Below are 10,399 nucleotides of genomic sequence, written 5' to 3'. Positions count from 1 at the left end.
TGCTTTCTTTGATTCACAAAGCTACATCCGTACTGCAAAGAAAAGGAGCCCAAAACTTGTGTTCGCATTCCAAATGCGTGATTGGCCAAAGCAACTCCCACATGTGCAGTTTTCTACCAACGGCGCCAGCACATGGCTTTAATTGTTTACAGCTTCTGCTGCTGAGGTGTAATCAAGAATATATTATATCATTTGCATATATTACTTTTAGGACTGATGACAAACCACTTTAGATATTTTTTAAGGATTATGAATTCTAGTAAAATTCAAGACTGAAAAATTTCATACGTAAAAATTTTCCATATCTATCGCCAAAACGAAAAAGCAAATTAAAAGTAAAATAGTAAAGTATTTGGAAAATGGCGGCCTCCGGTAAAAATTGAGGGCGCCAGAATATGCTGAAGTCTAGCTTTGTTGTGGTTTCGTCGTGGCATTCAATCAGCTGTGGACATAGGCGTGGGCAGGCGTTAGATGCGAGTAGTAAGTATATGTAAGTGCTTGTGGGGAAAACCTAGTAAAGGTGCAGAGTTCTGTTTTTTGTGGCGTGGATGGCATATATTGCACTGATCGTGAACGGAGAGCCTTTGCAAATGAAGGCTATGGTAGGCTTCTAAAAAAGGTGAAGTACTTGAAGAAAACCGCCTTTTTTAAATTCAGCTTTGATAACCTAGCTGATCTGTATCATCTGATAAACACACAGCTAGCAGTGAGTACATCATACTGACATTGCTGTGTTGCAATTTTCTTATGGTGACTTTCTCCTTTTGATTCCAATTCAGGTACTACAAGGGCCAGGCAAAAAAATGCCAAATGGAGGTGCCAGCTGCTTCAGCCATCAAACGTCTTGATGAAACAGTTGTCAACAGGATTGCTGCTGGTGAGGTAGTGCAGCGGCCAGCCAATGCACTCAAGGAGCTGCTGGAGAACAGGTGGGAATGTTCTCTCTCTGACTGACCTAGCTTGTTAATAAAACTATTCCATTGTCTCTCATCTTCAGTGAACTTCTACTTGTTGTATTGGGAATTGTTTGTGCAGGCGTGGAAGTGTGTGCAATCATTTGTAGACCTGGTAGTGCAATTTGAATTGTCTGCCTATTGCAATCACAAGGTTAGGTCTCAGTCAGGACCAAAGAGAATTGCAGGCTAACATTTAGGTCAATTTTCCAGCCTTTGGTCATTACTTTTTGTGAAAGTGTAACTGATCACCTTGTAAATGGTAATGATAACCAATGTGTGATTGTTTTTATTATCCAATTGAAGATTTTGCACCCCAATGATGTAAGTAGTTGTCTAGACACAGTCTGCTTGGCAAAAAGCCTGCCAGGTGAAGCCTGCTTTACAAAGCCTCCTTTATGGTTTGGTTAGGTAGTTGTCATATTCACCAAGCATGCTTGCTTTTCAGTCTGGATGCAAAATCAACAAGCATCATTGTGACTGTCAAAGATGGAGGACTCAAGACTCTACAAATACAGGACAATGGCTCAGGTACTCTTTGCAGTCAGTCACTGCATTGCTGACCATACAGTCAACATTCCCTGAAGCCCAACTCATTACTATAGATTTTGCCTGGCCCATCCTGTTGCATGCAGGTCATTGGGCTCATCAAAGTGTGTGTGCCTATATCATCTGCTGGGCTGCTTCAGAACATCTCATTAAGAGCCTCACTGCTGAGCTGTCTTACATCTTCCCCTGACAACCCCACCACTGATTCCACTCAGGCATCCGCCGCGAGGACCTGGGCCTGGTGTGCGAGCGCTTCACCACCAGCAAGCTGACCAAGTTTGATGACTTGCTGAAGATCGGCACGTACGGCTTCCGCGGCGAGGCGCTGGCCAGCATCACGCATGTGGCCCACCTCACCATCACCACCCGCATCGCCGACTCCAAGTGCGCCTACCGGTGGGTGCGGCGGCGGTCGGCCGCGACCTGGCGGCGCGTGGACGGGGTGACCGCCTCTGGGGCTCGACTCGTGTGTACGGCGGCGCAGCGGTGCGGAGGCTTGTGTGGGTGGTCCGAGCAGCATCCAGCCCAAGGTCACACCTGCTGGACCGCTCGATGACGTCACAGAGCCCGAGTTCGCGCCGTTGCGGTGTGCTAAAGGTGGGCAAAAAGCTCGTACACCGGAGCGTTGTGTGAGAAATGCGGCGCGCTGGCCGCAGGGCGCGCTACACGGACGGAAAGCTGTGTGAGGAGCCCCGACCCTGCGCCGGCAACACGGGCACGCAGATCCTGGTGGAGGACCTGTTCTTCAACATGGCGGCGCGTCGACAGGCGCTGCGCAGCCCCGCTGAGGAGTTCAACAAGGTCGCTGAGGTGGTGAGTGCGCCGTCGCATGTGGGGTGGAGGTAGGGCCGAGGTCGACCCCGAGAGGGTCGCGTGCTGATCTCGTAAATGTGTCGGAGAGCGGCAGGGCTGGCTGGAGTGGTGCTCAATGCGTTCACTTATTGTATAGGTGGCTGACTGCAATACAGTGATTCATATTGCACTGTATAAGTCGCCATTATTACGAGCATGTGGCGATAAGGCCGGTGAAAATGGAGGTGCAGTTGGGAGACCACTTGCACAGGGGTTGGAGCGTCGACGTAACAGGCGGTGCTTCTGCTTAACGAGGACACTGATAACGACACTACTCGGGCATATTATGCCGTGAAAGCCCTTGTTACCAACATTAATGTGCGGCGATGGTTGAAGTATGCAAGTTTCAGCCCGTAACATCTGTCTTCTCTCACGCACCTGACGCGGTGGATCCGACCCACATCATCTCAGCACGACTGCCGTGTTCTGACGGCAGATGAACCGCTACGCCATCCACAACAGCAGCGTGGGCTTTACGCTGAAGAAGCAGGGCGAGACGAGCGTGTACCTGCGTACGCCGCCCGCCTCCTCCGCGCTGGACAACATACGTGTCGTGTACGGGGCTGCTGTGGCCAGGTGAGTCTGTGCCGAATGCTGTTTTAGGCGTTCAGTTCCGCGAGTCCCATGTTGATCGAATGAAGCACGTCCAATCGTCGTCATAATGTTGTGTCATTTTAGTTGTCGTTGTCTGGCATTTATAAGATGCTGAATGTAGCTCTTCCCATGGATATTCCCATATATCATATCATATCACATCCTATGGATATTCCACATATCACATAATATCGTATCACAACCTATGTATATTCCGCGAATTGTCATATTTTCCGGACGCTGTTGTTCAGGGACCTGCTGGAGGTCACGTTGGAGGAAGCCTCCCTGAAGCTGAAGGTGGATGGCTACGTCTCCAACGTCAACTATTCGGCCAAGAAGTTCACGATGCTGCTCTTCATCAACCACCGTCTGGTGGAGTCTACTGGTGTGTGTCGGGGCTGGCTTTGGCGCCCTGTTCCATTGTCAAATTAAACGGCATGTTTCGCATTCGAAGATTTTGAAGAAACATCAGATATGATAGTGCAAGTTCACTTATATCTACTGGTATACTTTCAATTAGAAAAGACTGCTCTAGACAACACAGATCTCTGTTTAGTGAATATGCTCCTTGATGTGTCATTGTTTGACTACGTCATCGTACCTTACACAGTATTGACCGAGAGCCAATTGACGCTGTCATATCTTTTAATCGTGTTCATGATCGTCAGATAGGAAAGAATATGCCGTTATATTTTTCGTGACGTTCATCGCCGCATAGCTTGTGAAACGGTAGGATTTGAATGACGTTATTATGACGTCTTTAATGTCAAGGTAACATGGAATGCTCTCCCGCAATACCCTCCTTATTTTCGAGGACGTGTAGCTCAGAAGCTAGAGAGGTTTAGGTCTTAGAAACAGCAGGGCTGTGAACTGCACCGAAAGGTATTCAAGATGGCTATTTCAGTTCAAAAATCCATATGAATGTGGAACACTCCCTTTAAGCAAACCTTAGAGAGATGTTGCCTACATTAACGTGAATGGTAAGTTGAGCTGCATTCCCCAACTGCAAAAAATCATATTCATCCTGCTGTGATGTGATAGGAGCTGACGTTATTTGAACTTCCCAGCAATGCAGCTTTGTGTAACGTTCAGGCTGGTGCCTGTCAACGTATCGGTTGACAGTGCCTGACGTCTGAAACCGACCCCAGCGTTTGACAGCTCGATAGGTGGCCCCGACTCCAGTGTCTGACAGTGCCTGACATCAGGCACTGGCTCCAGCTCCAACCCCAGCGACTGACAGCTCGACAGCTGACACCAGCCCCAGCGGCTGACAGTTCGACAGCTGACACCGGCCCCAGCGGCTGACAGCTCGACAGCTGACACTGGCCCCAGCGGCTGACATTTCTATAGCTGACACCGGCCCCAGCGGCTGACATCTCGACACCTGACACCGGCCCCAGCAGCTGACATCTCGACAGCCGGCACTGGCCCCAGCGGCTGACATTTTGATGGCTGACACCGGCCCCAGCGACTGACATTTCGACAGCTGACGCCGACCCCAGCAGCTGACATCTCGACAGCTGACACCGGCCCCAGCGACTGACATCTCGACAGCTGACACCGGCCCTAGCGACCTAGCGACTGACAGCTGACGCCAGCCCCAGCGGCCGACAGTGCCTGACAGACCGGTTCCAGTTGCTGTCGTCGTCGTGCCGTGCTGACCGACCGATCTCCGCAGCGTTGCGGAAGGCGCTGGAGCAGGTGTATGGCGCGTTCCTGCCGCGTCACGCGCAGCCATTCGTCTACCTGAGTCTGCAGCTGTCCCCGGACACGGTGGACGTGAATGTGCACCCCACCAAGAACCAGGTGAGGCGCGGGTGCGGTCGGTGGACGGCTGCGGTCCGTGGTCACCGTGGAGGTGTGCGCGAGATGGGGCGAGTGCATCTGTGAGCTGACTGTGCTGCTCTGCGTGTTGACGTCAACCATGACATCCTACACTGGAAGCCACTGACGCGACCCTGACCGACGATCGTTGTTGTGGTAGGTCCACTTCCTGCACGAGGACCGTATCATAGAGCTGATCCAGAAGAAGGTGGACTCGGTGCTGCTGGGAACGTCCGCCGCCCGTACCTTCTACACCCAGGTGACGGGCAGCCGCGTGGTGGTCGGGCCGCTGCGCACCCACGTTTGTGTCGGTCCGTGGGGTAGCAAACGTTGGCTATTGCCTGGTTAATCGGATGACTTGCGTGTGTTAGCGTGAGACGCCTCTCGGGAGCGCAACCGGGTCGCTGCGTGGCCGGGCTCTGCCCTCGAGGCACGGTAACGTTAGCATGCAGAGTTTGTCAGTTTGTTCATGCGTTCTGTGTGCGTTCTGTTGCTCATGAAATCGGCCTCAATTTACTTATCTTTTTTAAATGCACGTACTTTGCAGATGCACTCACAATTTGCTCACTGTCTGAGACAGTCCCTACCTCTACAACCCATAAGTGCCGCATACCTCCCGTCCGTCGCCCACCGCCCCTGTTCCACCGTCGGACGGGCCAGGCCTTCGGCCGACTCCTCTCCGGTGCCGCCTCTAACCGCCCCTGCCCTCTCTGGCAGACCCTGCTGCCGGGCGCGGCGGCGGCGCCGGCCGACAGCCCTGCCCCGGACGCCGCCCGGCCGCAGCAGACGGTGCGCACCAGCCACCGCGACCAGAAGCTGGACCGTTTCGTTAGGGCTGCGCCGGCGCCGGAGGAGGGCGACGGTGACGGTCCGGCCGCCGCGGCCGCCCCAGCCGCCGCGGCCGCCTCCTACGGCAGGTGGGAGAGCCGGCAGAGGGCGTGAAGGCCCGCACGGCGGGGCTCTCCGGCTTGGTGGTGGCAGATGTGACTCGTGTTGGCCGCTTCAGAGCACTTGTCGTACGAGCATACTGTTTGTAACCATTTCAGTCACTCAACTTTTTTGTTTCCTTTGTTGCTTTTGCTCGCGGTAGCTGTCCTTTCGTCGTGTCTGTTAACATTTCCTTTAAATTTTGAATACCCTAAAACCGGTGTAAAGAATTAACAGCGTTGCGATGTCTGCTGGAACTAGCTTCCCAATCGGGATTCCAATGTTGCTTTAGCGCTGTGAAGCCAAACCAGCAGCTGCATCTGACGTGTCTGCTGGAACCGTACTGCAGTTGCGCCATAAGTGAACAGACAAACGAGCGTAGGACGAACGTATCCTCACGCGTCGCCATGTGTACCATCTGACCGTCACCTCCGAGTTCAAGCCTCGGTGGCGGGAGTGGACCCCGCCCGGGACGCGGCACTGACCCCGCCCTCCCCCTCCCCTAGCCGGGACGTGCAACTGACCTCGGTGCAGTCGCTGCGCGGTGATGTGGAGGCCGCCTGCCACGGCACGCTGCGGCAGCTGCTGGCCGAGCACACGTTCGTGGGCGTGGCCACGGCCGAGCTGAGCCTGCTGCAGCACCAGACACGCCTCTACCTGGTGAACCACCGCCGGCTGGCCGAGCAGCTCTTCTACCAGATCTGCCTCTTCCAGTTCGGAAACTGCGGCCTCTTGCAGCTGGAGGTGTGCACCGATCGCAGTGTTGAGCACCAGACTGTGGTTGCTCAGAGACAGCCCGTTTGCCTTGCAGTCTGTACTGCACTTTCGTTAGGATTGGGTTGTCGGCGCTTCCAGGAGGGGCTGGTGTTGCGCAACTCATCCCAAGAGGTCCGCGCCCAGACAGCCCTCTTCCGCCATGAACGTTTTAGGGTTCATTTCAACGTGCGCCCGATGGTGGCCTGTTGGTTTTTTTTACTGCTCATCAAGTAGGGACATCTCGTCCTCGGGGCTGCGCTCCGTCTTTCTCCCATCAGCGCCCGCTGCGCCCCGTCTCTCTTTCATCAGCGCGTCGCTGCGCCCCATCCCCCTTCCATCAGTGCCCCGTCCTCCTCCCACCAGCGCGCCGCTGCGCCCCGTGCCCTCTTCCCCTCCCACCAGCGCGCCGCTGCGCCCCACGCCCTCTCACCCTCCCATCAGCGCGCCGCTGCGCCCCGTGCCCTCTCCCCCTCCCACCAACGCGCCGCTGCCTCCCGTGGCCTCCCGTGCCCTCTCCCCCTCCCATCAACGCGCTGCTGCGCCCCGTGCCCTCTCCCCCTCCCACTAACGCGCCGCTGCCTCCCGTGCCCTCTCCCCCTCCCATCAGCGCGCCGCTGACGCGCCGTCCGGTGCCGCAGGAGAGCCCGTCGGTGGTGGAGCTGGCGCTGCTGGGACTGGGCCAGGCCGAGGCCGGCTGGACCGAGGCAGACGGCCCCAAGCCGGAGCTGGCCGGCTACATCGCCGACCTGCTGGTGCAGCGGGCAGAGCTGCTCGACGACTACTTCTCGCTGCAGGTGGACGCCGACGGCCGGCTGCTCGCCCTGCCGTTGCTGCTCGGTACGCTGTCACTCCGCAGCCGTGCACCAGTGTGCCGCGGGATCGCGGACGGCGCGAGGCTGCGCCGCGAGAAGTGTCCGGGCCGCTGAGGGGAGTCGCGCGGCGGTGTGCTTTGTTTTGTTTGGCGTGCGTTTTGGTCGCGTGACGCAGAGTCGGGAGTCGGTGGGCTGCCGTGTCGGCGGACTCGTCGCTGTTTTCACCGGAATGGACTGGTGCCGGCATCTGTGACAGTGCTGCAGGGTAGGGCGATGGTTGGTGCCTGGTTGGTATCGAACTCGGCCGGGCTGTTGATCGTTTCGTTGAACAAGTTTCCGGAACGATCTGACCTGATCGTAGTTCGTTTTTATGTTAGCCAGGTGCAAGACTGCATGTTTCATTCTGCTGTACCTGTTGTCTTATGTGTATCTTACCGTCCTGTTTCCAGACAACTTCAAGCCACCAATCGTAGCGCTGCCGCTGTTTCTGATTCGCCTCGCCACGGAGGTCAACTGGGACTCGGAGCGGGACTGCCTTCACGACATCTCGCGGGAGATCGCCAGGTTCTACAGCTGGACGCCGTCCACAGGTGGCGCCAGTGAGACGGATCGTTGGCAGCTGGAGCACGCGTTGTTCCCGGCTATGAAGGAGCAGCTGCTACCGGCCAAGTTTTCGGCCGAGGACAGCACCTTCCTGCAGGTGGCCGACCTGCCTGACCTGTATAAGGTGTTCGAGCGGTGCTAGCGCTGGCGGGAGCCCTGTTTTTTTAAGTGTCAGCTGCGGTGTTGCGTGTATTTATTATTTTTTCAGATCGCGGTGCTGATGTTCATCATTTGTCAGATCGTGTTGCTGGTGTTCACCTGACCGTCGTATGTTCGAAGACTGACATCTACCGACAATACATGAATGCTATTTACGAATTGTGGCTGTTGTTTGCACATGAGTTCTGCCAACTTACAAAACCCAGCGTGAGCCTTTTTCTTGAAAGTCATCCGTGCGGTTTAATATTCGCGTGCACACCGGGGCGGCACACCGGGGGCATCGACCCATGAGCACGCCCTGCGGCCTGTAACCCGTTACGCGCAGACCCTGCACAGCGGCATCAATAACGTCTGCCCACCCATTCATCACAGGTGTCCGGGCCGGACCAGGGGCACGCTCTGACGCAGCGGGAGGGGGACCGCTGCGGTCCGGTGGCAGTGGGAGGGGGACCGCTGCGGTCCGGTATCAGCGGGAGGGGGACCGCTGCGGTCCGGTGGCAGTGGGAGGGGGACCGCTGCGGTCCGGTATCAGCGGGAGGGGGATCGCTGCGGTCCGGTGGCAGTGGGAGGGGGATCGCTGCGGTCCGGTGTCAGCGGGAGGGGGACTGCTGCGGTCCGGTATCAGTAGAGGGGGGACCGCTGCGGTCCGGCATCAGCGGGAGGGGGATCGCTGCGGTCCGGTATCAGCGGGAGGGGGGACTGCTGCGGTCCGGTATCAGTAGAAGGGAGACCGCTGCGGTCCGGCATCAGCGGGAGGGGGATCGCTGCGGTCCGGTGCCAGCGGGAGGGGGACTGCTGCGGTCCGGTATCAGTAGAGGGGGGACCGCTGCGGTCCAGTGTCTGCGGGAGCGGGACCGCTGCGGTCCGGTGTCAGCGGGGGGAGACCCCTGTGGTCCGGTGTCAGTGGGAGGGGACCGCCCCGGTCCAGTGTCAGCGGGAAGGGGACCGCCGCTTTCCGGTGTCAGCAGAAAGGGTGCCGAGGTCCGTTGTCAGCGGGAGGCGACGGGGGGGGGGGGGGGGCTGAGGTCCGTTGTTCAGAGGCCCGGACTACATCCACAGCTTGGGGAAAACCCGCTATTAAGTCACGTGCCCGTGCTGGTAGAACCCCACGGCTTGCGCTGCGGGGGCGGTAAGGTCTGCCAATTGTTTATTCCTACCTACGTCGCACAACAGCCATGCCGCTTTTTCATGTCGCAAACAAACGTTCCTTTCTTGCAGAAGACATGCCACTGATGACCCAGGAAAGTTCTGTTGCGAACAGATGGGCACAAAATGGCTAGTGCAGTCGGCGGCCCGAACAACCAATAAAAACAAACAAATGTTGCTGAAAAAGTTTGATAAACTTCGACCCGTGTTTTGTAGGACTCAGTTGGCAGGCGAGTTACCAGGCCGTTACTCGTAAAGCCGGGCGCTGTCTGTCCGTGGCTAATTTGCCCGCCGTCTGCCGTGCTGCGTCGAGTGTGGGCCGGCCACCGGCGACTCTGGTGTCGTTAGGGGTCAGGCCGACGACGAGTGGTGACCGTGACGGTTTGCGCCGAAGACGGATCCCTTTTATCGTGGAGAGGGGGACTGTCCCCTCTCCTCCCTCCTTCCCCCAATCCACTGTCCTGGGCTGCGCTGTTAAGCATTCGCGATTGCAGCAGCATGTGTTCTGTCGTTGCCGGCGGCGACGTTTCGGCGTGAGCGGGCGGAAGCCCCGCATCGGAGGTAATTCGTCACCGCTCCGCTTCCCGGTAAGCGTATTCTAGAGCTGGCCGACTGTCTCTGGATCTGGCAGCTCGGCGTTTTCCCCCATGCCGAGAGGGACATCAAGCCCGTTCCAGCTGGGTAGCCACGCATTTGGGAGACACTGCAAAAACAGGGCTGTTCGACAAAGACCGTTACGATATGACCGCTACAACACGATACGATACGATATGACGACTGTCAGCGGGCGGTGTATTGCTGCCACAGAGGCTCTGTCAGCGGGCGGCGTATTGTTGCCACAGAGGCTCTGTCAGCGGGCGGTGTATTGTTGCCACAGAGGCTCTGTCAGCGGGCGGTGTATTGTTGCCACAGAGGCTCTGTCAGCGGGCGGTGTATTGTTGCCACAGAGGCTCTGTCAGCGGGCGGTGTATTGTTGCCACAGAGGCTCTGTCAGCGGGCGGTGTATTGTTGCCACAGAGGCTCTGTCAGCGGGCGGTGTATTGTTGCCACAGAGGCTCTGTCAGCGGGCGGTGTATTGTTGCCACAGAGGCTCTGTCAGCGGGCGGTGTATTGTTGCCACAGAGGCTCTGTCAGCGGGCGGTGTATTGTTGCCACAGAGGCTCTGTCAGCGGGCGGTGTATTGTTGCCACAGAGGCTCTGTCAGCGGGCGGTGTATTGTTGCCA

The 10,399-nt window shown here is 56.9% G+C and overlaps 1 protein-coding gene across 1 annotated transcript; it reads left to right on the top strand.

Annotated features, from left to right (window-relative positions):
• The first annotated feature begins 430 nt into the window (after window positions 1-430).
• Mlh1 (DNA mismatch repair ATPase Mlh1) lies at window positions 431-8,166 on the top strand. Its single transcript, XM_037219442.1, has 14 exons — window positions 431-490; window positions 780-929; window positions 1,402-1,484; window positions 1,718-1,898; window positions 2,159-2,315; window positions 2,791-2,930; window positions 3,200-3,333; window positions 4,627-4,754; window positions 4,933-5,031; window positions 5,490-5,519; window positions 5,661-5,689; window positions 6,206-6,443; window positions 7,094-7,292; window positions 7,717-8,166. Coding segments are annotated over exons 1-14 (1,866 nt in total). The 5' UTR covers window positions 431-488; the 3' UTR covers window positions 8,013-8,166.
• Window positions 8,167-10,399: the final 2,233 nt, after the last annotated feature.

Source organism: Pollicipes pollicipes, unplaced genomic scaffold, assembly GCF_011947565.3.
Source record: "Pollicipes pollicipes isolate AB1234 unplaced genomic scaffold, Ppol_2.1 Scaffold_4295;HRSCAF=5057_pilon_pilon_pilon, whole genome shotgun sequence".
Taxonomy (NCBI): domain Eukaryota; kingdom Metazoa; phylum Arthropoda; class Thecostraca; order Pollicipedomorpha; family Pollicipedidae; genus Pollicipes; species Pollicipes pollicipes.
The sequence above is the reverse complement of the archived record's forward strand: the minus strand, read 5'-3'. Positions and strand labels throughout refer to the sequence as shown.